General features: G+C 51.9%; 2 protein-coding genes across 10 annotated transcripts in view; one reads left to right on the forward strand and one right to left on the reverse strand.

The window, feature by feature from the left end:
* SLC2A1 (solute carrier family 2 member 1) overlaps positions 1–24,339 on the reverse strand; it is an 80,699-nt gene extending 56,360 nt beyond the window's left edge. The window contains exon 1 of the mRNA XM_082493403.1: positions 24,336–24,339. The gene's annotated coding sequence lies outside the window, so the exon portion shown is untranslated. The remainder of the gene's footprint in view (positions 1–24,335) is intronic.
* The window catches only part of USP48 (ubiquitin specific peptidase 48), a 30,928-nt gene continuing 6,290 nt past the window's right edge, over positions 1,036–25,673 (forward strand). For 4 of the 9 annotated variants that reach the window (XR_014269853.1, XR_014269854.1, XR_014269855.1 and 1 more), the window contains exons 1-19: positions 1,036–1,221; positions 2,145–2,265; positions 2,505–2,661; positions 3,550–3,677; positions 4,908–5,032; positions 5,647–5,755; positions 7,038–7,171; positions 7,379–7,461; positions 7,765–7,944; positions 10,339–10,464; positions 12,540–12,689; positions 15,289–15,489; positions 16,978–17,092; positions 17,282–17,412; positions 18,698–18,769; positions 22,479–22,603; positions 22,766–22,888; positions 24,800–24,861; positions 25,405–25,515. Coding sequence is in view for 4 of the 9 variants with exons in the window: in XM_082493398.1 (XP_082349524.1) it covers positions 1,088–1,221; positions 2,145–2,265; positions 2,505–2,661; positions 3,550–3,677; positions 4,908–5,032; positions 5,647–5,755; positions 7,038–7,171; positions 7,379–7,461; positions 7,765–7,944; positions 10,339–10,464; positions 12,540–12,689; positions 15,289–15,489; positions 16,978–17,092; positions 17,282–17,412; positions 18,698–18,769; positions 22,479–22,603; positions 22,766–22,888; positions 24,800–24,861; positions 25,405–25,515 (2,387 nt within the window). In the remaining 5 variants the exon portion in view is untranslated. The remainder of the gene's footprint in view (positions 1,222–2,144; positions 2,266–2,504; positions 2,662–3,549; positions 3,678–4,907; positions 5,033–5,646; positions 5,756–7,037; positions 7,172–7,378; positions 7,462–7,764; positions 7,945–10,338; positions 10,465–12,539; positions 12,690–15,288; positions 15,490–16,977; positions 17,093–17,281; positions 17,413–18,697; positions 18,770–22,478; positions 22,604–22,765; positions 22,889–24,799; positions 24,862–25,404; positions 25,516–25,673) is intronic. The other 5 variants (XR_014269857.1, XM_082493398.1, XM_082493395.1 and 2 more) reach the window with 5 other exon arrangements.

Consider the following 25,673-nt stretch of genomic DNA (forward strand, 5'->3'; position numbering starts at 1 on the left):
GGTATGGTATGGGGGGGTATAGGGGATATGGGGGGGTATGGTATGGGGGGTATGGTATGGGGGGGGTATAGGGGATATGGGGGGGAAGGTATGGGGGTATGGTATGGGGGGGTATAGGGGATATGGGGGGGTATGGTATGGGGGGTATAGGGGATATGGGGGGGTATGGTATGGGGGGTATGGTATGGGGGGGTATAGGGGATATGGGGGGGTATGGTATGGGGGGTATATGGGATATGGGGGGGTATGATATGGCGTGGGTATAGGGGATATGGGGAAAGGTATGGGGGGTATAGGGCGTATGGGGAGTATGGTATGGGGGGGTATGCTATGGGGGTGGTATAGGGGGTATGGTATGGGGGTATAGGGGATATGGGGGGTATGGTATGCAGGGGGGTATGGTATGGGGGATATAGGGTATATGGGGGAGGTATGGTATGGGGAGTATAGGGGGTATAGGGGGGTATGGTATGGGGGATATAGCGGATATGGGATTATGGTATGGAGGGCTTATAGGGGATATGGGGGGGTATGGGGGAGGTATAGGGGATGGGGGGGTATGGTATGGGGGGTATAGGGGTACAGTGCGTTGAGTGGTATGGGGGTGGTATGGGGGTGGTATGGGGGTGGTATGGGGGCTGTAGAGGGTGCGGTACGGTACGGGGGGGGTATGGTATGGGGGGTGGTACGGGGGTGCGGGGGGTGGTACGGGTCGGGGTATTGTGGAGTATGGCACAGGTCCGGGGGGGATTACGGTGTGGGGGGTCCGGGGGGGGTTCGGTGGGGGGTTCCGGTACGGGGGTGCGGACACCCCCCCCAGTGCCGGGGCGGGGCGGGGCGGGGCGGGGCGGAGGGAGCCACGCCCCCCGCGCGGCGCACAGGCCCCGCCTCCCCCGCCCCCCCCAGCGCGTCGCGCGTCGCAGCCCGTTATCGTCAGCGCCTCGCGCCCCTCAGCGTGTCGCGCGTGTGACGTCACCGGCCTTGACGGCGGCGGCGGCGGCGGCGGGAGGGGCCGGGCGGGACCGGGCCGGGAGCGGGAGCCGGGCAGGCCCAGGCCCAGCGGGGAGCGGCGGCGGCGGTGGCGGCGATGGCGCCGCGGCTGCAGCTGGAGAAGGCGGCGTGGCGTTGGACCGAGACGGTGCCGCCCGAGGCGGTGGCGCAGGAGCACATCGAAGCGGCCTACCGCGTCGGGCTGGAGCCCTGCCAGCGCGGCGCCTGCCGGTACCGCCGGGCCTCAACTCCCTCCCCCCCCTCACCTCAAACCACCCCCCCCCCTCCCCACACACACACACCCGGGGCCTTCCCCCCCCCCCCCCCCCCCCCCCTCCCCCGCCCCCTACCCGCTCCCTCAGGGCTGCGGGGGACCCCAAACCTCCCCCCTCCCCGCCCTCTGGTTGGGGTCTGGGGGTTCCCCCTTCACTTCCCCGGGGTCCTCAGCCACCCCACCATCCCCCCCCCCCCTTCAAGGCTGGGGGGGCCCCCACGTTCCGCCTTCCTCCTGTGAGGCTGGGGGAGCACCCTGCCCTTTCTGGGGCCCGCAGGGTTGATGGGGACTCCCCCCCCATTCCCCTCTTCGGGACCCCCATTCCCCAGGGATTGAGGGGGTGGGTGGGGGGTGGAGCCCTCTCCCTGCCTGGCTTCCCAGATATAAGACCCCCTCCCTGGGTTGTGGGGCACCGTTTTTCTTGCCTGGCATCCCAGTTATAGGGGACACACACACACACACTGGGGTTGTGGGGCTCGTTTCTCCCTGCCTGGCTCCCCAGATATAGGTTACCCCCCCACCCAGGACTGTGGGGGACCCCTCTCCTTGCTTGGCTCCCCAAATATAGGTTACCACCCACCCAGGACTGTGGGGGACCCCTCTCCTTGCTTGGCTCCCCAGATATAGGGCCCCCCCCGGGACCTGTAGTCTTCCCTGGGGTTCCTTTTTTTCCTTGACTCTAGTTCTCCATCCCTTAGGGTCTCCTTCTTCCCTAACCACCATTTTTGGGAGGTGTGGGGGACCCCTGTCCCACCCTGTTCACTCTGATCAGCATTCTAGGGTCTCCCTTGTTGTTCTTATCCCCCACCGTCACCTCCCCAAAGGACAACAGTGTTCCTTCTGCTGGGGGTGATGGTTGGGATGGGTGCTGGTTCTACAGGAGGAACTGCCGGGGGAATCCCAACTGCCTGGTGGGCATCGGGGAGCACGTCTGGCTGGGTGAGATAGATGAGAACAGCTTCCACAACATCGACGACCCCAACTGCGAGCGCCGCAAGAAGGTAGACCACCCCCCTGCCCCTTCAAAAGCCCTTTCCAGTCCCTAGGGGAAGATGGGGACAAGGGCAGGTGACGCTTCGTGTCCCCCTGTAGCCAGGGAGTTTGGGATGGGGCTGTTTGTACGATGCCGGAGCGGTGTTTTCCCGACAAAACAGCTGTGAAGCGGCCACCCCGACTGTTGGATTTCTGCTTGCTCTTCTGCAGCGGCGAGTGACCACTGTTGCTTTCTCTCTTACGCCAGAACGCGTTCGTGGGCTTAACGAACCTCGGCGCCACGTGCTACGTCAACACTTTCTTGCAGATGTGGTTTCTTAACTTGGAGCTCCGACAGGCCCTCTACTTGTGTCCCAGCGCCTACTGCGAGTATGCGGCCGGAGAGGGCATCCCAAAAGACAAAGGTGGGTGGTTTTGCCCATTTTCTCCTAAAATTTTACACACTGGCATCCGCTTGGGGATAACGTTTATCGGGAGAATTGGTGGGCAAAGCTACAACCGCTCGTCCTATCTCCACACCGTTGTTTTTGAGTCCATCGCCCACCCTTTAGGAACAAACCATCCTTTATCTGCGTTATTTCTTAAATTGATGTGATCTAATCTGGTTAAAAAAAAAAAAATCTAATTTGTGTTTGTTTCTTGCTGGGCTGCTTCCCAGACTGGTTCCCAGCTTAGTGATGGTGCTGAGGGTGGAAGCACATGGGTTGGGGCTGATCTGTGCCACTGTGGAGCCGCACTCATCCTATGGGAGGGCAAAAATTTAGGTCCCCGGTATGATTGAAGCTCCTCATTGCCCGCGCAGCGGACGCAAGGGCCTCGGGCAACGTACCTTTTATGTATGGCATGGCGCTATAGGTACACTCTGGGTCAGGGCAGCCACCTGATTTCTTCTCTTGCTGTTTTTATGGTCATTTTAAATGATGTCTCACCATTTAGGGTAAAAAAGAAGCTGTTGCTACAGGGTAATCGGCGTGCGCTGCTTAAACTGTTCACTCGCAGCTCATGCTCGGCACTGCCGGCTATTTACAGTTGGACTCGATGGTCTTAAGGGTCTTTTCCGACCTAAATGATTCTACGTTTCTATGATATTTGGCCTTCGCTGGCGCTTTGCTGTCATCGCTGACATGAACGGCTTCGGTTCTCACGATAATTAAAAACAGCTTTTAAAAAGCGTATCGCTTCTAATCATTACATTTACCCGTACAAAGAAAAGGGCAAGCTAATTACTTGAAACGGTTCTCTCTCGCCTTGAATTACTCGCTGTAACTTGTGCGACTGGTTGTTTTTAATAGATTATGAGCCTCAGACCATTTGTGAACACCTGCAGTACTTGTTCGCCTTGCTGCAGAACAGCAAGAGGCGATACATTGATCCCTCTGGGTTCGTCAAAGCGCTGGGCTTGGACACAGGACAGCAGCAGGTAGGTTGGAGACGCGCCCCTCGAGTGATTACCTCCTTTAAAGCGGCGTGGAACCGCCCTTTTGTGTTATTTTAGCGTCTCTTTTAGGTTATTTTAGCTGGGATCTGCTTCTCAAACAGAAAGGGAGAAGGGGCGCTCGGGGCCTTTTCTGTAAGTGTGGGAGATCGGGAGGAGCCCAGGGAGCAGGAGGTGGGATGGGGAGTGCTGTTAGCGCCTGATCGACGCCGGCACCCTGCGGGGTGGGAGCTGAAGGTGCCACCAGGATCCTTTCGCAGGTGCTTTATGGGCTGCTCCTCCCGGAGCCGTGGGGAGCTCGGTGAGGGGTTGAAGGGCCCTCTCGAGGCAAAAAGACTTCGCTCGGGTCACCGAGAGCCAGCCAAGGTCCGAGGCGAGCGTGTGGGGCAGAGGAAGCACGGTTAGAGAGGGGTGAGCACTGCGGATGAGTCCTGCGGGGCTGTCTCCGAAGCTGAAGAGAGCTCCGGAGAAAGGCACGGCTTGAAAATACGCTTTGAGAAGCGAAGGGGAGATGGTCGGGGGAAGAGCCCGAGAGCCGGAGTGCGTTTCCTCGGGAGGATGCGGGAGGGGAAGGAAGCGGTCACTACCGATCAGTGATACTAAAGGACAGCTGGGAGAGGCCAAAGCCCGTTTGTTTTCGGAAGAGGAGAGCGAGGGTGGGAGAGGAAGGCCCCGAGCTGGGTGGGGGGAAGCTCCCGAGCCTCGCAGGAGGGCACAAATTCACAGGGCAGCTTCTCATTTTTTGGGGTGTCTTTTATTTTTCTTCTCACCTTATAATGCAAGCAGGGACAGCTTGAATTGCACGCTGAGCTTCAAAAGACGAGCGTTAACGGGATAGAAAACTCCGCAGGAGCGGGGCTTTTTTTTTTTTTTTTTTTTTTTTTTTTTTTTTTTTTTTTTCTTTCTTCCAGAGCCCTGCGAGGAGCAGGGGCAGAAGTCAAACCCCCCCTCCCCCCCGGCACGGCTGGCCGGCAGCCAGGAGAACTCACGCCACGCGGTCTCATGCTGAAGGCCTCGCGCTCCTTTTAGACAAATTCCTCTTTTTCTTTAGTTTTCCTGACTGGTCTTTTTTTTTGTTTGTTTGTTTGTTTGTTTCTATTCAGTGCACGCCGGAGGAGGTGCAGCCTGTGTGTAGGGCTCCGGGTAATTTGCAGTAAATTAGCGACGAGTTTTGTGCTGCGGTGTATTGTTAAGGGACTTGGCTTTCTTTTCTAGGATGCCCAGGAGTTTTCCAAGCTGTTCATGTCACTGCTGGAAGATACTTTATCCAAACAAAAAAACCCAGATGTTCGAAACATAGTGCAAAAGCAGTTCTGTGGAGAGTATGCCTATGTCACGGTGTAAGTATTTGGTCTTTGGGAATAACATTTCCGTAAATATTTAAACATTTTTAGAAGAAGCGTTGGGGGGAAAAGATCCCTCCTCGCAACTGGAGCAGGCAGGTAAGGTTCTGCCGAAACGTTTTGTTAAGAGGATTTTAGCTTTTAGGTTTCCTGATTCTGTGCGTGTGGTGGTGTTGCAGTTCTTCAGCTGCTTTTAACCCCTTAATGAAAATTTAGCAATTAAACCTGCCAGAGTGTTAATGGAACTTAAAGTCCTGCAGCCAGAAAACGGAGTGCTTGGGTGTCATATTTTCATTCCTGCGCTCTGAGCTGTGGATTTCACCTCAAAAATGACATGAAACGATGCGTGTGAGTTGCAAGCAGGTGCTCCTGCTTTTCCCGGTAGATCCTATTATCCTGTTACCACCTTTTTGCAGAGTGTTGGTGGTGTAGAAGCGTGAACCACATTAATTGTGATTATTTTTTTTTTTTAATTATTTTTTTTTTAAACAACTTTTTCTCCTGGTTTTATCACTCAAGAAATAGTGTACTAGTGGCCAGGGAGTTCAGGCACATGAACCAGTGAACTAACCTCATGTGTGTTGGTCTTTTCTTTTTCTCTCCAATCCTAGCTGTAACCAGTGTGGCCGGGAGTCCAAACTCGTGTCTAAATTCTATGAGCTGGAGTTAAACATCCAAGGGCACAAGCAGTTGACAGACTGTATAACAGAATTCCTTAAGGTACGAGCTCGTTGGGTTTTGAGTCCTGCTATTCTTAGCAAGGTGTTTTAATCCCTTCTTTCAATTAACAGCCTTTGAGGTCAGTATCGGAGCGAAGCGACTGATTTTTCTCCGCGAGGTGCGTGCAAAAAGAAATATTTTTTTTTTCCTGTAAACCCAGCAAAATGAGGATTGAGTCATGCAGGCAAAGAGTGGCTCTGGACCAGAGCATAACACAATGCGCTGCGGCTTTAAAAAGCACTTCAAAGCCGCGTGTTTAGTTAAAATAATTTCCCAGCAAAGTTGGGAGAAAATCCCCTGAAGTCTGACAAGAAGTCCCCGCGTGCTTTGTCATGGATAGCGCCGGAAGAATGTCTGCTTTTTGTGTTTTCTATATCAGTGCTCATCTGCGTAGCAACGTGAGACGTTCCCCCGCTCTCAAATGCGCTCTCAAAAGTCCTAGGGAGGGCTGGGAATAGCTGCCGGAACAGCTGCGAGTGCTCTTAATTCGCCTGGAAAATTTGCCTAGATCTTAAGTTAAGATCCGGCATCTTCAAGGTTCGAGGTGTGGATTCGACTCCAAATATTTAGGGCAGAACTAACCTGAAGCGTGACTCCGTGCCTGAGCCGGCTGGCTGTCGGGCAGCGGCTGCGCTCCTGCGCTCAGCAAACCGGTTGCTCCGCTTGCGGAAGGTCTGCTGTGAAAAAAAAGACTGGTTTGTGTACGTGCCTTAAAATCCCGAAACGGTGAATTTCAAGTTTGTCTGCTCCTCCTTCAAAGGAAACCGCCCGGTGACCTTGTTTAGGGCAGCTGGAGTTCTCCTCTGGCCTAATCCTGCCGTTGGGTCTACTTAGGCAGTGACTCTTAGGCGGCGATATTTGGCTGAGCACAAGAGGACTGTAGTTTTCAGGCTAAAATGTGGCTTTACATTAACTTGGTGCACGTGAGCTCGTAAAAGGGCGATTTAATGGTTTTCTTTTGCCATAGCCCACAGTACAAACCAACTCAGTCAAGTGGAGAGCATGCCTGACAGTCCCTTAAGTGACCTGAGAACGGGGCTTAATTCGGTCTAAAATTTTCCTTAAAGCGAGAGCAGCCTACTCCGGCCGTGCCGTAAAGCGCCTTTATTAGCATGCATTTTTCACCGAGCGATTATTTTGGAAAGCAGCTGGGTAGAGTCATAAACGATTAAAATAACTTCCGTGCTTTCCAGTCTCCAGCTGTTGAGCAGCTTGAACTGGTTGACTTTTCACTGGTAACCTGTTCTCAAGACCTTTCTCTTTACCTCCCCTCCCGGCTCAGGAAGAAAAACTAGAAGGGGACAATCGTTATTTTTGCGAAACTTGTCAGAGTAAGCAGAACGCCACGAGGAAGATCAGGCTGCTGAGTCTTCCCTGCACGCTCAACCTGCAGCTGATGCGTTTCGTGTTCGACAGGTAAGCCTCTTGCTGGAGCGCCCTGGGTTGCGTGGATGCTCTTTGGGAAGTCATCTGCTCGGCTCTTTTCTGCGTTGATTTGAGAGATTGAGGATTGAGCGCCTGCGTGAGCTTTTCGGGGGATGCTCGGTGGGTTTCCGGGGGAGTTATTTTTGAGGTGTGAACTGTTAATGCTCTCCCCTGAACCGAAGCTTTGCCTCCGCGCAGACAAACTGGCCATAAGAAAAAGCTCAACACGTACATCGGCTTCTCCGAGCTGCTTGACATGGAGCCTTTTATGGAACAAAAAAGTGAGTTTTGTGCGCTGTGTTTCGTTAACTTTACCCACCGCCCCTCGGCAGATGAGAGGAGATCTCCTGTGAATGCCCTTTTTGAGGAAAAATTACGTCAAGGGTTGTTAGAAGCCCGCGTTTCAAATAACTGCCTCCCTAAGTGGGTTGTGGAAGCCACAGCCTACTTAGCGAGGTCTCGGAGAGATGTTAGTTCAAGTGCAGTCTTTGTCCTCTGCCTTGCAAAAAAACATTAAGTGCTAGGAAAGAAAAGAGCCGCGCTGTTTCATCCCGAGCGCTGCGTAACTGCCGCTTTCCTTCCAGATGGCGTCTACGTGTATGAACTTAGCGCCGTCCTCATACACCGAGGCGTGAGCGCCTACTCCGGGCACTACATCGCCCACGTGAAGGATCCGCAGACGGGCGAGTGGTACAAGTTTAACGACGAAGACATAGAAAAGATGGAGGGGAAGAAACTGCAGTTGGGGATTGAGGAAGATCTAGGTAAAACCTTTAAGTTGTGAGTGCCCTTTTAAAATAACTCTTTTCACCGAAAACACGGAGGCTGAATACGTGGAGGCCCCGTTACTCTTAAAACAAAAGCGCTCCTCCGCGTGCCGTCACGTCGCAGGAGTAAAGCGGGAAATGGCAATTCTCTTAATTGCAGCCAGATTTTCTTCGTTTCAGCCCCGTGTGAGTGTTTACGCACACCTCGTGATCGGTTCCTCTACTCTAGTGTTTCTCTTGCCTGCCGCGCGGCAGATAAGACGCTGATAACTCGGGCAGCAGTTGCCTATCGGGGTGAAACAGGCGAGTTGCTGCTTCCTTGGCTGGTGTGCAAAAGGAGGCGTAGGAACAGATAAGGAGATTACTTTCAGTTTCCCGAACGCGTTATGTTTTTATTCCCAGTGAGGTGTTTTATTTGGAGGCGGTAAAGAGCCTCCGTAATAAATCTTAATCCGAGTAATGGCTCGGAAGCCCAAACCGCGTTTTTACTTTGCGCTTTTTACTTCTCCTCTGCGCTTTTCTGTTCTACCGTTGTCGGCTCGTCTTGTGCCGGTGTCCTGGTGCTGCCCGGATAACCGTGTTCCCTGGACGGGACAAGGTCTTGATTTCTCGGAGAGCTTGGGCTGAGGGTTTCGCAGTCTGCGCTCGCTAGAGAGGAGCGGTTCAGCATTGAAATTGGCGTTTTGAGCGCTGGGATTTGCGAGCGCTCAGTGTTCCTTAGCGCAGGATGCTTTGCAGTATGGGGAAAGAGGGAAATTTAATGCCAGAAATTTCACTTGTAATGCAAGCAGTCCCGTTCCAGAAGCGCTGGCCCACCGGGACGCACGTGCTTTGCTGCAATTGGACTTTAGGAAACGTTGCCTTTCTTTAAAGCGTCCTTAAATAACAGCGTGATGAAAAGACGCCCTCGGATGTGTTTGTTCCCTTAGTTTGTTGCAAAGCCCCATCAGCCTGAGCGCGCCCTTGAGCAGGCGTGGGGCGTTCGCCTGCCTCTCCCGCTTCCTTCCGCGTACACGTAGCCGCGTGCTGCCGCTTTATTTTCAGCTCTCTTGCTAGTAAACACCTCCTCGCGTTTCATCGGGGCGTACGGAAACGCCGGCTGCCATCCCAGCAGCCTTGTCATCCCGGTTAATGTTTGACTACCGCTTGCCCGCAGCCCAATTGTGAAGCTGGCTAGACATCTAGCGGTGTAAGATAGAAAAATAAGCCCTGGCGGGGAATAAGAGCTCCTCAGCCTTTCTTTTTAGCTTCCCGAGTTACCCGGCGTAGCGAAATAAGATGCGGATAAACCGCCGTGGCCTCGCCCTCGTAAAGGTTTATGCTTAAGCACGAGTAAGTGTTCTTGCTGAAATACAGGGCTGCGGGAAGACTATACGTAAAGCGTGTTTAGAAGCCTCTGTAGGCTGAGATCCGTAATATATCTATCAAGTCTTGATGTTATTTGCCTACTCCGAGCAAAACGGAGCCGCTTCTTCGGTAACAAACGCGTGCGACGGCAGGAGAATGTCGGTAACGTGAAGCAGGGGTCTGCTGTGGGGAGAGTCCTGTGGCCTGGCCTGTGCAGATGGGAACAATTTAGAAAATATTTGGAGAAAATGCAAAGAAAGAATGTCGAGGAAGTCCCCTGGACGGTACGGTGGGAGAGGCGCATGAATTTTCCCAGCGTTTGGGAAAGACAGACACTTCTGTAAACATTTCAGTGTTTCATTTAGAGTTTGATCTATGGAGGGTTGTTCCCTTTTTATTTATTTTTTTTAAATTTAAAGAAAGATTGATTTTTTTTTTTTTTTTTTTTTAAATTTTTTTTTTTTGAAGCTGCAGCTGTAGATAAGTACTTTTTACATGCCTGGCAGCCTGGCTGGAAACGACAGCTCTTGCAACACGAGTTTACGTCGCATCCCCAGCTGCTCTGAAATGACCGTTTCCGCGGCTGTTTGCGTGTTTTGTCACGTACACAATCACCTGTAAATAAGACTTTTTTTTTTTTTTTTTTTTTTTCTCCCCCCTCACTGAGGATTTGAGTCTGTCCTTTGGTGTCAGGACACCAGAACAAGCGGCGCAGGGGAGAAAGGATGGTTTTTTTGCAAGATCTACTTTTGGCTTGGTGAGGTTTGAATTGGGCAGAGAAGAAAGGCTCTTGCAGAGGGCGGTTGAGAGCAGGCTCCTAATTTTGGTCCCGTGGAATTATCCTGCCTCCAGAAACGCTAGAGGGATTTGGGTTCTTTCTTTGGGATACAGTTTCGGTTCGTGCCAAACCCGGTGCTTGGCAAAATGAGGCCCGGCAGGGCGCAGCGGGGAGAGGGAAGCCAGCTAGGTGGCAAACTCGTCCCGTTAACGGAGAATGGGTAAGCGAATTTGTGTGTTTATTGCCTTTTGCCTTCTCTACCGCAGCGGAACCTTCTAAATCCCAGACTCGGAAACCTAAGTGCGGGAAAGGGACCCACTGCTCGCGCAATGCTTACATGTTGGTATACAGGCTGCAAACCCGGGAGAAATCTCTGACAGTCGAAGTACCAGGTAAGCGAGTTTTGACTCTTCTGGCCTCTCCATCTCGTTTTGTGACGCTCCAGGCGGCGTTTAGCTCGGAGCCCCTTTTCCGACCGCCGTCTGGGAGCCCCGACGGCGCCGTATGGAGACGTGGTGTCACGACCAGTAAAACCTTTAGGCTTTCCTAGCCCTCAAATAACTGAACCCCTGTTACCCGCTCAGACCTCGCTGTCCTGACCAGCGAGAGGGGACGGGAAGGGATTAGGAAGAGATCATCCCGCTGGGAGCCATGTGCGGCGGCGGGAGCGTTGGGATTCGCCGCCGGGATCCCACAGGAACCGCTCGGGTTCCTGAAGGCGAAGGAGAACAACGTGGTTAAATGTCATCGGCAGTGCACGCGCTGTGCTGGAGGTGAATAATCCTGACAGATGTCAGGTTTCTTCTGCGAGTGCTTAATCTCTGCCGTATTGAGACTAAACGGCGTGACAATAAGAGGATGCAAGCCCTTAACGAGGGTTTCGTACAAGCGTGTTCGTGTCTCGCTTTAGAATTACTGGGGGTGGCAGAAATCCCTGTAGGTTTGGCCTGTGGATTTAATGATGCTGCGCGGTTGCGTGCTACTCAATTAGAAATATTAATTAGGCCCCCTGGTGCCGATGGGGCTGGGAGGTGCGTTCCACCTTCTTCCCTCTTCTGCGAAGCGGGGACAGCCGGAGGTGGCACGTCCCCTTCGGACCTCCCCTGTTTGTTCAGGTTATCTGGATGCGGAGGGGGTAAATTGTATGGCTTCCCCCCCCCCCCCCCCCCCCCCCCCAATAACAGCACCAAAGCTTTTCCAGCCCCACCACCTCTAAAACGCACCCGGCGAGCTGCGCAGCTTTGGGAATCGGTGCCGATTCCTGCCTCAGATCTGTATTTTGGGTCTGTTTCCTGAGCTCTCTTGCGTTCCCTTTCCTCCTACCCCTCTGCCCGAAACAATAACTCGGCAAAAAGCCTCTCCACCCAGCTCCAAATTCCTGCGCAGCCCCGCGGTTGCCTTTGTTTCAAGTGGAAGGCTGCCAGGGAACAGGGAGCGAAGGGCAGCAGTCGAGCCCCGCGGTTGCGGGGAGGTTTCATGCAACTGTAAATTTGAGGCATTTTGCTTTGATGCTGTTAAAAGCGGCTTTTCCGGGACGGTGGAGAGACATGACTTGGCTCTGACCTCAAGAGGGTCAAGCTGGTTGTTTTTTAATACTGTGGATTCTCCCAGGGTGAATATTGTGCTCTCCGGCCGCACAAGCGTTAACCTTTCGGGAAATATTTTAGCTCTTCAAAATACTGCTGAATAGGAAAAGGCTTCAGATAAGCGGTGTTTCTCCCCCCCCACCCTTACACCAGCCCTGCGAGGGAAGTGTTTTATCTTCTTCTTTCCTCTGTTGAAGTTTGGTTGGTTGGTTTGTTTGTTTGTTTGTTTTTTCCATCGGCAACAGCAAAAATTCCCATTCCTCTCACCTTCCTATCGGCACCAGGATCTGCCCCGGCTTATCTCCCATCTCCTGAGGGCTTTTTGCCCTTGGGGTTTGCGCCGTGCTCGACCCTTCTTGCTGGCGTCGCGCGGACCCGCGGGGACGAGCTCCAGGTGTATCCGTAGGGTGAGAAGCTCCGGCTTCTCCCTCGGGAACAATGGGTCTTTGGCAGCACGGAGGAGCTGCGCTCAGTGGGAGGCAGAGAAATGGCAGGAGCGAGAGGAAGAGCAGGGAGGGATTGAAGCGCTCCGGCTCTCCATCCTCACGCCAAACCCCCGTTGCACTTTGCCCGACGGCCAGCGCTCGGCGTAGGCTCGTTAGCAAGCGCAGGATTTCTCCGAACGCGGCAACCGCCCCCGAGTGAATTATTTTCTTGGGGGCTGTTGCGTCGCGCGGGGTAGTTGCGTTTAATCATCTACAACCATAAATATTGGGGAGAGCAACGTCCGCGCTCTTGGCTTTCGGAAAGCCCTCTTATGTCGGTAGCCGTGTAGGGGGATTTTTAGGCTTGCTTGTTATCCCCAGATAACCGATCCTAGGGATAATTGAAATAATTGGCATTTTTCCTTGAAATGACTGCTTTTTCTTCTTTCCCGACAGCTTTTCTACAGGAGCTGGTCGAGCGGGATAACTGCAAGTTTGAGGAGTGGTGCAACGAAATGGCCGAGATGCGCAAACAGAGCGTGGCCAGAGGCAAAATCAAACACGAAGAGGTGAAGGAGCTCTACAAAAGGTTACCCGCTGAAGCTGGTCTGTAAGATATTGTGGTAGTATTTTGTAGTAGACCCTTGTTAAGATTAGTAATGTGTTGTAACTAACCCCCAACTCGCTTGTGTGGCCCGAATGCTTCGCTGGAAGGCGTTAGCTGTAGCCCTCTCGGCCGATCGCTGTCTGTTGTTGCTGTGTGCACGCTTAGGGTTTGTTTTCCCTCTCTTGTTTTTCTGCCTTAACCTATTTTTCTCCTTTTTTTTTTTTTTGCTCGTTCTCGTGGCCTCTGGCGTCGCTAATTCCCTGTTGCTCCTTCCCCATCAGTCAGCCTCCTGCGTGCTTCCATGCATTGTGACTGTTTTCTTCTGCCTGGTGAGCAGCTTGGCTCGTTAGCGGTTAGTAGCATCGAGGCAGAATAACTGGCCGGTCTCAAATTGCCAACTCACGGCAAGTTTGGGAGCTGTCGATCCGAATTAATCAGCAGGTAACGGGGGACGAGAATGCCTGACCTCCAGCAGAAAATGATTTAATTCATCCCCACCAGTGTTTCGAAGCCCCGTGTCGAAGCTTCAGGGTCCGTCCGATGAGTGACTGGGGTTAATCCTTTCCTACTACTCCTTGTTTTTTGTCGCCTTAGCGCGTCTGAGCACAAGGATTTTTATCCCCGGCCTCGTTTTTCTCTCCCATCTCCTTCAAAACAAGCGTAGGGGCACTTGCTCTGTCCATCCGGCATGGGGAATTTCTCTCTGCTACCTGCATCTCCTCCTAAAAGCTCCGGGAAATCTGTGATTAAAGACTTGAGGATGTGTTTAATTGCGTGGCCTGTTAGACAATTGGATTTTTAGCTTGTAATATTCATTGCTCGACGCTCAGAACCAGCAGCGAGATTCGAGTAGCCAAACAACAGACTCCTCGGCTCCCGTAAACGTCTGCCTCTTCAATGTATGAACCCGGCTTTGCAGACAACGGGCGCTTAACTCGCAAACGGGAGGGTGTCGCGCCTCATCTTGCCGAGTCCCCGCAAGTCTGAGCGGTGTTAAAATGTCACCGTTAAATCAAAGTTGCGGTGGAGGTATGAATCTGCCGTGAGTCACCGTTAAAAAGGAGCAGCGAGCACAACTCCGGGGTGTTTTCTCTCCCCCTTAGCAGAAACGGAATCGTTTGCTCTCGGCGTTTCTAACCCGACGGAGGAATAAATCGCAAAAAGATGTGGTTTTTTACAGGTGCGGGTAAAGCTCCTCTGCCCCAATTCGGAGACGGCAGGACCTGAAGCGCTGCCCCGAGGGCACCCGCTGCCTGCTGCTGGGCACGTCCTGGGCACGGCAGCTTGCTAGCACAGCTGGAGGCAGCGTTATCCCAGAGCTGCTCTGGGTCCCGTCCCGCAGGAGCTCGGGATTCTCTCCGCAGCTGTGCAGACACGTTTTCTGCCAGCTTTGTGTAGCCTGCCCCAGAAAAAAAAAAAAAAAAAAAAAAGAAAAAAAAAGAAAAAGGCGTACTTTTCCGGGGGAGGCAGCTTTCATCCCAAACTAGCAAACCATTTCTGACAGCGTTGCAATTCTCTGGAGGTCATGGCTGTGTATCTCTGATGGCGTTGCGTAAGATGGAAAATACTGCTGATTTATCCTGCAGAGGAGAGAGGGTTTGAAACCCGGCTTCCCAAAGATCCAGCGCGAGCTGGGAGACCAAAGGATTTTCCTGTAGCTCCTCTGTTGCTCCTTAGTCTGAAACGTTAAGGATTTGTGTTGATTTGATAAATGTAACTAACGGTTCCGTTTCACCTCGGATTCGGAGCTGCCCTCCTCGTGTCAGCACAGAACGGGTTTAATTTCTTCCTAAATTCCCAATCGTCTCGCGGAAAGGTTTGCACACCGCTTACAGGCTCTTGGTGGTGAGATACAGGGGGGTTCACCCAAAGCTGTTTCGCTGTCCGTACAGACGCTGACCCGCTCCTGAACCTTGGCTTTGCGCGAGGTGTCTCTCCTTCGGCAAACAAGGGCGAGCCTGCTGCTCTGTTTCAAACAAAATCGTGCTCGCGCTAAAAAATGTGAGCGAGTTCCCGCTTGCAGGGTAAATCTTAAAACGTGCCAGCGTTTCTCGCCCGGATTTGTAAGAGCAGCCCTGAATAACACCGACCCTTTGGGCGCTGAAGGGATGGGGCGAACCCTGAGCTCGTCTCTTTGCTCCAGTTGCCTTTAATGTATGATCATAATTTAAACGTTATATTTGTCCTTCTTTGGACGATAGGAAAACCTTCCCTCCACTGCTCCTCCGATTAAACCCCTAAAGGCTTAGCGGTCTGAAAGCACTCCTACGTGGAGCGCTCCGCTGTCTCATATCGATCGCCTGAGTTCGAAATGACCGCTGGTTCTTGCATATCTTCATTTCGCATAGCTCCCCTCTTCTAAATCTGCGACGCGCGGATGAGAATTGGATGGGGGGGAAGCTGTCCCGGGTGTTGGAAAACTTGTACCGCGGAGATTTCATCGACAGCGATAGCTTGTTAATTTTTAAAAGTACCGTTGAATATCGGAGTAATTATAAAATACCATCTGCTGTGTTGTGTGTTAGCTGACACGTACGGGCTTGTTTCTCTTTGTGTTTGTTTTTTTTTTTTTTTTTTTTTGTTTTCCCCCCCTCCCAGGTTCCCCGTACGACTTCATCTCTCTCGAATGGCTGCAGAAATGGCTGGATGAGTCTACTCCTCCGAAACCTATCGATAACACAGCCTGCCTGTGCTCGCACGGCAAACTCCATCCCGATAAAATATCCATTATGAAGAGGATATCGGAGTACGTGGCCGACTTTTTCTACAGGAGATACGGAGGAGGGCCCCGGCTGAACGGTAAGGCGTCAGGATGGAAAACGCCCTCTCCAGTCGCGTTCTCCCGTCCTGAACGTGTTTTGGAGCCTTGTTCTGGTCCCAGCCCCATTTTGAGCCGTCCTTTGTCGTCGTAACTTTATTTCTGCCCACGGCTTTTGCGCTGCGCTGTTATTTCCGGGTGAATTTTTGTAATATCACCTATTTGCGTTAGCATTCAAACAAACGCAGTCAGTCTGATCGCGGGGTCTGTTACAGACCCGAGTTCTGCTCTCTCGAGGAAGAGCCGCGCGTGGAGGAATTTGGGAGAAAAGCAGCGGTGCGTTTAGGTTAGGAAACGTAATTCTTGGATGGTTTTATGAAGTTGTTTCTGGAAAAATAACAAAACTGGCACGTGCCACCCTCCCCAGACTCTTGAAAACCATTTTCTCTGCCTGCGGCACCTACAGATCCTGCGTGGGCAGAATTTCGTGGCGCGTGCGGATCTCTGCCGCCTCTTGCCAGCAGCCCGCGCTCCGGAGCCGCACGGATGTGCGCGGGCTCAGAAAATCACTTACTGTCTTTCGCCTCCAGCCTGTCCTGAGCTGCCTCACGTGCGGGAAGCACATACGTGTTAGCCCGTGTGCTCGTGTCGCAGTCATCTGTCACGCGTTTTGATTTTTGGGGTCAGCCCAGCCCCTACAGTCCTTGGGCGTCCCTTAATCAAGCCCCAGGCTTCGTTTCTTTTATAAAGGAGCTCAATAACTCCCACTGAGACCAAATTAGCTCAGCTCCTACTAGGAGCTTATAGGGAAGAAACGCGACCGGCAGAAACTGCTGTGACGCAGGCAGCCTTTGTGGGGGGAAAAAAAAAAAAAAACCAAAACCCACCACCAAACCAGGCCGATGTTTATTAGTCAACTGGAAGATCGCCTGCGGGTCTTTTTGTGGTTTTTTTTGGGTTGTTTTTTTTTTTTTTTTTTCTGTTGAGAACTGCTGGGAGGGATGGATCGGATGCGCGGCGTGCTCAGACTTCCCCGGATGCGCTCCTCTTGCTCCCCGCTGAAAATAAGCGCCCGGCTGCGGCTTTGCGCTCCCGTTGGGTCGGTGTAGCTTTGCAGGAGAGTTTTGGTTTGGTTGTTGGGTTTTTTTTTTTTCTGGTTTTAAGTGGCAAAGTGCCACAACAGAGGCTTTTCCCTTGCATACGCCTAAACTGGCATATTCGACTGGCGTGGCTGTATGTTGGCGCGACCTGGCTGGCAGCTGTAACTGCAAACTGTTGATACCAGCGCCCGAGAGCGGTGAAGCTAGCGGAACAGATCGCACCTCATCTGCAGCATTTTACGCTTATTTAAGCTTCGAATGTGGCCCGATCTGGCAGTAACCCCAGGGATCGCCTCGTTTACACGTGAAATCTCCGGTCATGAGGCAGGAGAGTTGGTACCTACCTGTCTGAGGGGGTTCAAACCAGCGAAGAGCAATAAATTGTGGTTTGTTTTTTGTTTTTTGTTTTTTTTTTTTTCCCCGCCCCAGTCAAAGCACTTTGCAAGGACTGCGTGGTGGAAAGGTGTCGAATCCTGCGCCTGAAAAACCAGTTAAACGAAGACTACAAAACCGTTACGAACTTGCTGAAGATAACAGTCAAAGGGTATGTAAGTCCCAACCCTTTTCAAACGTGCTCAGAGATTTTCTAGAAGTGCTTAAATAACTTCTAGAAGTGCTTAAATAGCTTTTTTTTTTTTTTTTTTCCCCCCCCCCCTAAAGATTTTACTCTTTGGGCTCTGAAGGCCAACAGAATTGTGATTCGGGTTGCCGGTGCTGTTCTCTCTCTCCGCAGGAACGACGGGTTTTGGGTTGGAAAGGCGTCCTTGCGGAGCTGGCGTCAGTTGGCTCTGGAGCAATTAAATGAGCAAGACGAAGACGCAGAGCACAGTAACGGGAAAATGAATGGAAACGCACAAAACAAAGGTAGTTCTGCTGCTGGAGAGACCCACCAGCTCTGACTGATACCTCCTAACAAAAGACACCGTCAGGTGTTCCTGTAGCTGTTTTGCTTCCCCTGTATGAGTAGGGAGGAAAGGATAATAAATCAAATAAAAAAGCTCCTTCGTTTAAGGAGCTTTTTAGTTGATAAGCTTCAAAACTGCTGGGTGATCTTTGTATCCAGAGAAGAAGAGGAGGTAATAAGTAGTTTCACAAAGCTGTGTAAAATTACCGTCCCAGACACATGATCTTTTCATCCGCTTTTATCTGAATGAGAGAGCACAGGGGAGGAAGAAGCATGAAAATTACCTCGGGGAAGGGATGGAGATGTTTATTGGGAAGGTCTGTGGATGAAACAGCACAGCTGGTAAAGCCTAGGGAAAAAAAAAAAAAAAAATCATTAATTGAACTCTCTTCTGTGCCCTTATCATGAGTCTGCGAGGGTTTGTTTTTTTTTTTTTAATTTGCCTTCTGCTCTTTAAACCTTTGGAAACTGGATGCTTTGGGGAGCTTTATGTTTCTGAACGGAGGGCGAGAAGCGTGTTGGAATGAAAGGGGAGACGGTGGGCTAACGGCATTGGTACTGGGGCTGGAAGGAGAATGGCCCTCCTGCTAAGGGTGATTCTCCTGGTTCCTTGCTTTCGCAACAGGTTGCAGCTCCCGGTAGTAGGTTTGCATTGCTCACAAGCCAACTTGCAGGTTAGGCGGGTCGTTAGACGTTCTTACCGACGCTTTATTGGGTTTGTGACGCCGCCATTCAGTGTTCTTAATTATAATTTATAGGTTAAGGTGGGGCTTCTCAACCCCCCTGGCAGGCTCCCCCTTAGTTTGTCAGGCAGCACCTGGTTTAGATCAGCGTCCTCAAGGCGAAGAGCGGACTAATATTTTGCCAGGAGGGTTTCTGCTCCCTTGGCTCTTACCTAATACTTGTGTTTAGGTTAAACTCTTAAGATCTTTAGGAGCAGTGGAACCCCTGTGGTGTTTTAGCCGTAACAAACGCATCCTTTGTAATCTCACAAAGGACCGGCTTGTGCTCCTCGCGCTTCAAAGCGCTCCTACGTGGCCTGTAGGCTGTAATCCCGCCTGCCCGGAGGCCAAGACGTTTGAGAACGACAAATCTGCTTCCAAAGTCTCCCTTGGGTTAAGGGTTTTCCAATTTGAAAGGCAACTGTGCTCCTTTCCCCTACAGGTTTTTCCTTTCCTTGGGAGGGGAGCTCTGTGCAATCTTCTTGTATTATTATTTTTTTTATTATTATTATTTTTTAATTAGATGAATCAAATGAAGAGAAGAGAGAGGAGGAAGAGGAATTAAATTTTAATGAAGACATCGTTTGCCCACATGGTAAGTCTCTACGGGGGCTGGAGCTGAATATATCTGTTGTTGCCCACTGCTCAAGACATTAACCTTATCGCCTTTGCTCCGCGTAAGGCCAACGTGAGTTGTTACTGAGGAAACGCGCTTAATTCTCGTTTGCCCGCTGTTTCTCGACGCTCAAACGCGGAGCTTTTGTTTGTGAGCGCTGCCCCGTCGCAGCGCGGGTTTTGCAAGGCGGTGTAGAGCGCGGAGACGCTCGGATGCTGCGGGAAAGGCTGGGCTGCGGAAGGGAGCGTCTCTTCCTCCCGCTAACCCTGCCTCGCGATGGAGCGAGGGCAGCCCCGAGGATCTGCAGCCGCTTGGAAGCCCTGAAAGTATCGGGAGAAGAACAGGTGGCGTGAATCGGCCGAAGGTGGGAGCTGAGAGTATCCGTTTATTCTCTGGGTTTACATGAAAACAGGAGCGCTTACCTAACAACCGCAGAAACGGGGGAGGGGGGGGGTTATCTGCGAGCGGCTGGGACCGCGAAGGATATCGATTTACCAACCTGCTGTGCTTTGGTGTCTGTTTACATAAGGTTTTTGACCCGCTGTTAGTTGTTTCGCTAAGTTGACGCTTCGTTAGCTACAGCCTTGCCTACCTCGTTGTTTAAATCTCGCTTTTTTTTTTTTTTTTTTTTTTTTAAGCTTGTACGTCTCTCCCGGACGTAACTGTTCTGGTAAACTGCCTTTGGAGGCATAAATTTCCCTGCCGGGGGTGCTCCATCTTGTTCCTAGTAAGAAAGATAAAGGCCATAAATTAGCAACGCGCCTTCCGTCATCAAGGCTAATCAAGGATGGAGAGTAAGGGCTTGATAAAGCTTCATTTTGAAGCGGAGGGGCTGAGCACTTTGTCACGGTGTTGGCTGTTTTTCAGAGCCTTCAACGCCGTCTTTCCCATTGCCGCCAGGCTGCTGCTGTTAAATAAAAGCATGCAGGGCGGTGATGAAACATTTAGCGTAGCCAGACCTGCTAAAAATAGGCCTTTGAAAATATTACGCTGGTAAATCGCCGGTTCATCTGTGACTTTGGGTCGTACCAGAATAAATAATATGAAATACGGGGGCCGCTGGCAGATCAGATTTCATCGCCTTGAGCTAACTTCCCATTTACTGGTGGAAAAGAAACTTTTCCACCTTTAAAATTTCCCTCTGGAGCGTATCGGCAAATCCGTAGTCTCGGTCCTACAGCCTTAATTTTGCCGGGGAAGGAGTTCCTGCCGTCGTGGTCGGCGCTGGAGAAGGCAACGCTTTATCTGTGAGGTCTGGCTGACCTCCAGAAATGCCGGCCGGGCGTTCCCATCAGCAGTCCCTTCGCATCTTTGCTGCAATTTCTTGCTCGCCGGTAGCTGCCCGACCCCAGCGAATAATTTTTTCCAGATACCAAACGAAGGCTTCTTTGATATCCGTGCCCAAAACGTGTCTTGTTGGACGGTGGGAGGCGGGGAGCGGGCTCAGCAGTGGTTCGGATCGTCTTCTTCCAGATGGCAAAGCGCTTGTTCCCTGTGCGCCCAGATCTGATTTTTTTTTTTTTTTTCCCCCCACCTCTTTCGCTCAACGGCGTATTAATCTGTTTTCATTAATCACACGGTGTCGAGGCACTTATTTGTACAAGCTTTCCCTCCGCTCCATCCTTGCCGGCTCTGGAAAGCAGCCTGCTTCTGCCTCCCTCCTATGGTAAAGCTGAGCCACTTGGTCCCGTTTGATGAAGAACAAGTGGCCAAGTGCCGCATCGAAGCGGTCCAGCCCGACCTTTTGTTTATTAGAGGAAAAGCGGGAGGGGAGCGTTGCCTTTTTTTTTTTTTTTTTTTTTTTTTTTTTTTCTTCCCCCTTCGGGGCTGGCAGAAATCCAGGCTGGGCTGGAACGAGGAAAGCTGATGGATCCGTGGGGCCGAGGAGCTGCTGGTTAAAGAGCTACCGGAGGGTGGGGAGGATGGAACCTTGTCTCCCTGGCTTCTTTCTGCAGCTCTCCGGGCTATAGAAGTACAGATGATAAGGCCAAGTGCAAGGTCCTACGGCTGGGTGGGGGCAATCCCCAGCACCAATCCAGGCTGGGCGGGGAATGGCTGGAGAGCAGCCCTGAGGAGAAGGACCTGGGGGTGTTGGCGGAGGAGAAGCTCACCACGAACCGGCGATGTGCGCTGGCAACCCAGAAGGCCAACCCCATCCTGGGCTGCATCAGAAGAAGTGTGGCCAGCAGGTCAAAGGAGGGGATTCTGCCCCTCTACTCCACTCTGGTGAGACCCCACCTGGAGTACCGCCTCCGGCTCTGGAGTCCCCAACATCAGAAGGACATGGACCTGCTGGAGCGTGTCCAGAGGAGAGCCACGAGGATGATCCGAGGGCTGGAGCACCTCTCCTATGAGGAGAGGCTGAAAGAGTTGGGGCTGTTCAGCCTGGAGAAGAGAAGGCTCCGGGGAGATCTCATTGCGGCCTTCCAGTCCCTAAAGGGGCTCCAGGAGAGCTGGGGAAGGACTTTTTACTGGAGCATATAGCGATAGGACGAGGGGGAACGGCTTCAAACTGGAAGAGGGCAGGTTCAGATTGAACATTAGGAAGAAGTTTTTCCCTGTGAGGGTGGTGCGGCACTGGCCCAGGTTGCCCAGAGAGGTTGGTGAGGCCCCATCCCTGGAGGTGTTCAAGGCCAGGCTGGATGTGGCCTTGGGCAACCTGGGCTGGTGGGAGGTGTCCCTGACATAGGCTTGGAACTGGATGGTCTTCAAGGTCCTTTCCAACCTAAAGCATTCTGTGATTCTATGACAGCAAGGTATCGTACCCTTTGACGGGCACGGCTCAGCGCCGCGACTTCGCAGTTGCTGTCTCATGGGGAGATGCGGTGGTGCTTTCCCCTTGGCCATCATCAACCCCGCGCTTGGTTGGATCCCCCGAGCCTTCGCCTTCTCCGGTTTTCCCAAGCCTTGTTTTTCTGCTGGAATACGTGTCGTCACGCGTACGCGTGGTGTCCAAATGCGCGAGCGTGACCTTTCTTGCTACGGCAGTGGCTAAAATGACAAATACCTCGTGCTAAACTGTTCTTTAGGGTTGGTTTGGGGTTTTTTTTGAGCTGCTTGAGCATCAGGGTGAATAATGGAGCAGGCAAGTTGTCGGGGGGGATAGCTGGTAAATCTTTGGATCTTTTCACTCCAGTCGTTCCCTAGAGCGGATTTCGGGTGCAAACCCTGTCCTTTCCAGATTGTGAGGTGCTTGGATAAGGGCACGTGTAACCGTCTGAGATTACCCGGCGGTCGTTTTGTTTTTCAAGGGTGGGCAAAGCACCCGGCTCCCCTTTTCCTGGGGCACGGGGTTGGTCTGCAGCTTGGTGAATGGGGTCGCCGTAAAAACATAGCTATGGATAGCCGAGATCGGAAGGCAGTAGCCCTGCGCCCCCTTGGGCTTGTCCTTGCTTTTCCCGAGCATCTCTTCACCGCCGCTCGTGTTTGATCAGCTGTTTGGGTTCGTGAGCTTGGAAATCTAGAGGACGTTTACGTGAATTAAAAGTCCTATTATATTTTTTTCCTGTCTAAACAAGGAAATGATAAAGAAGTTGAAGGTGACTTTGCGTATCGGTTGTGCTCTTTTTTTTTTTTTTGCTGACACGGTGTTGGCTGATACCCTGTAATCTCTTAAATCTAATTAGGGCTGCAAAACATCGCTGGGCGCGTCAAGAGCAAAGCCCTTCTCTTGGCTCTCTCTCCGCAGGTGACCTGTGCATATCCGAGAACGAGCGGAGGGTGGTTTCGAAGGAAGCCTGGGAAAAACTCAAGCAATATTTTCCGAAGGCCCCCGAATTCCCAAATAACAAAGAGTGCTGTTCCCAGTGCAAGGTATTTGAATGCCGAATAATGTCCCCCTTTTGTTGACGGTAAATACGTGGTCGTATTTCTGGTTTTCTTTTTAATACGACGCGCCCCAGTGGAGGAAAGTAATGGTACCTTTTAATAACAGCTAGGAACTGAAGCTGTGGTGTAATTAACTATTCCGTGCAGATTTTGGAGCGCGAAGGGGAGGAGAACGAAGCTCTGCATAAGATGATGGCCAGCGAGCAGAAGACTTCTCTCCAGAACCTGTTTCACGATAAATCCAGACCTTGCCTGGGCAGCTGGCCTCAGGTAGGGGAAGGAGGGCGACACGGGGAACGTAGCGGGACTCGGGGCAGGTTTTTATGAGCTTTTATCCTTCTTTTAAAAAAAAAAACCACAAACTTGTATTTCACCTGGGAGAGAGACTGCCTGATCGTCCTTCCCTGGGTCCGAGGGAGCCGGTGCCTGCGCTGGGGAGCCGGTGCCAGCACGGCTTACACGTGTGTTGTGCCGAGGTGTGATTTCCCGCGATTAGCTGCCCTGGCGCGGCGCCCTGCTAAAGAGACGCGAGAACGGCTCGTGTGCCAACATAGCTGTCGTTGGCTCGGAGTCAGCTAGATAAGCAGCGACAATATTGCTGCTGTGGTTACATCCGCCCCTAGAAGGACCGAAACGGCGCGGCCGTGCCGGTGGAGGCGGTTTTTTCCCTCCGTCTGCCTTCCCGTGCAGGCCGGGCTTTTGCTGCCGGTCGGACAAAATTCGCGTGTGCTTCCGTATCCGCCTACATCGCGAGAGCTCGGGGAGAGCTTCCCGAAATGCTGCAGCCCTGCAAATAGGAGCGATGGTCTTGCGAGTCCTGTCGTACCGGCTTCGGTCCGGTACGAGCGTACGGCTCTCTAGGACCTTCCTGGGACTTCGAGGAGGTTCAGAAGAAATGGCACAAGCTGTTGGCTCCGCTCCTTGGCTCCCAGACATCTCGTGGCGCTGATTAATGATTGACTCTTAAATCCTGCCAAGCTGCTTTGGCAGGTGTCTGCCTCGGTGGCTCCTACGTGTGAGGGCAGCTTGCCACTCTTTGGGTGCCTTCTCCAGCCGGGAATAAATATTGAGGTCAACACGGATCCCTGTCTCGGAACCAGGGAGTCCCAAAAGGATTTAATTGGGAAACGCTCTGTGCTGAGCTGGAGAGCTACCGGGTCCTACTGGTGGTATTTAAGGGTAGTATCCAGTTGGGTCTGCTTTTGTAGCTGGAGTAGGTGATGGAAAGCTGGAGCCCGTCGCCGCAGGGCAGCTCAAAATATGAGGGTCTCTCCAGGCAGCGAGGCTGCGTCCTCCCCTCTTTTTGCATTTCCCAAGGGAACCTCGATTTTAAAAAAAAAAAAAAAAAAAAAAAAAGAGCCGAGCATCTTTCCCTCGAGCTTTTCGAGTTTTGCTGATCCAAAGCAGTCGGGGTTCGGGGAAGAAAATAGGCGGAGCGGTTTAATCTAGAGGGGCTGAAGGGAGATAAAAAAAAATAAAAAATATATATATTTCTCAGGTGTGCTGAAGTTTCCTGCAGAAAGATGGAAGAAGCCCATAAATCTGCCTTAGGGAAAGCGGTGAGGGTATGGTGAGCGCGGAATTGATTTTGTCGCCCAGCTGTGAGGATCTAGGTGGTTTCTTGGCTAGTCCAGCGGGCTATCGAATGGCAAATCGGTTGGTTTATCCGAAAACCGCTGCCTCGTGAGGGTGCACGGCTGTGGTTTTGAAGCCGTGCTGCTGCCGGAAGGAGAAACTTGGGGATTTTGATGGGAGAAGCGAAGGAGGCGGGTTGGGGTGCTCTCACCCCACGCCCATGGGGGCGCAGAGATGCGTCTGCTTTAAGCCCCGAGTACCCGGCGAGAGAAAGCACGGTGCTGGCGAGTGGTAGCCGCCCCCGGGGAAACGACCGTTTCCTGCTGTGAGTTAAAGGTAATTGGATCTAAAGCTAAATTAACTTTGTAATAAACACGAGATTAGTAATGTAAGTGCTTAGCACTTGATCCCAAATTATTTTCTTTGGCTTTCCCAGCGCGCTTGGATGGAGTTGTCATGGTAAGAACGCTGAGATCTCGAAGAGAATGAGCGCTGCAGAAAAAGCTGAACAGTCTTCGCTTCTCTATTGTTGGACTAATTAAAACAGATGCGTTTTTTTTTTTTTTTTTTTTTTTTTTTAATTTTTCCTCCTCTTTTCACCTCCAGGAGACAGATGAGCTGTACATTGTTTCGCAGTTCTTTGTAGAAGAATGGAGGAAATTTGTCAGGTAACTTGGCTTGAGATTTCTTCGGTGCTTTTTATTCCTTTTGGAGGGGCTGTAGCTAATGATTTTTGCGTTTCGAATCCCGGCGCGATGCGTAGTTACCTGCGCTTTGCCTTTGTAGAAACGAGGAAGCTGTTTTTTGCAGGACTCGTACGGGTTGTAATCCGTTGTAAGAAACCGAATTTCCTCGTTTACTGCGTCTTAACCAGACGGTGGGATTAGATTAGTAACCTGATTAGTTTTTGGTTTGTTTTTTTTTTTTTCATCTGTCTGGAGCTGTAGCTTAGGCAAAGGTCACCGCTCAATCCTGTTTCCATGGGCTCTGCTGGTAGGTAGGAGATGGAAATCTCTGCTATATAGGAGAGTAATTTTGCAACGCGCAGGAACGCAGATCTGATTTCCTCCTCGGTAGCAGTTTAATATTCCCTGTTGGAATGCCTTCTGTAAATATTCACCTGTGATTTCTTCTTGGCTGCCCGCAGAGTTGCGGTTTGGGTGAACTAACCTGACCGAGCTTTGCAAACCCCCTTTCCTTCGCCCGCGCAGGAGGCCGACGCGATGCAGCCCCGTGTCCTCGGTAGGAAACAGCGCTCTTCTCTGCCCCCACGGGGGGCTCATGTTCACCTACGCTTCCATGACCAAAGAAGACTCCAAACTGTGAGTTTCTTCTCTTCACGCGCCTTGCCTTCGCCGGGTGCCTCCGTCGCTCCCGGATGCTCGCTGAGCTGCAGCAACACGAGGAGCAAGTGCTTTCCCTTGTCAAAATTAACACGTACGCTTTCTCAAGCCCACCTTAGCCTTCATGCGAGGCAAGA

The sequence above is a fragment of the Vanellus vanellus genome (assembly GCF_965231255.1).
Source record: "Vanellus vanellus genome assembly, chromosome: 20".
NCBI lineage: Eukaryota > Metazoa > Chordata > Aves > Charadriiformes > Charadriidae > Vanellus > Vanellus vanellus.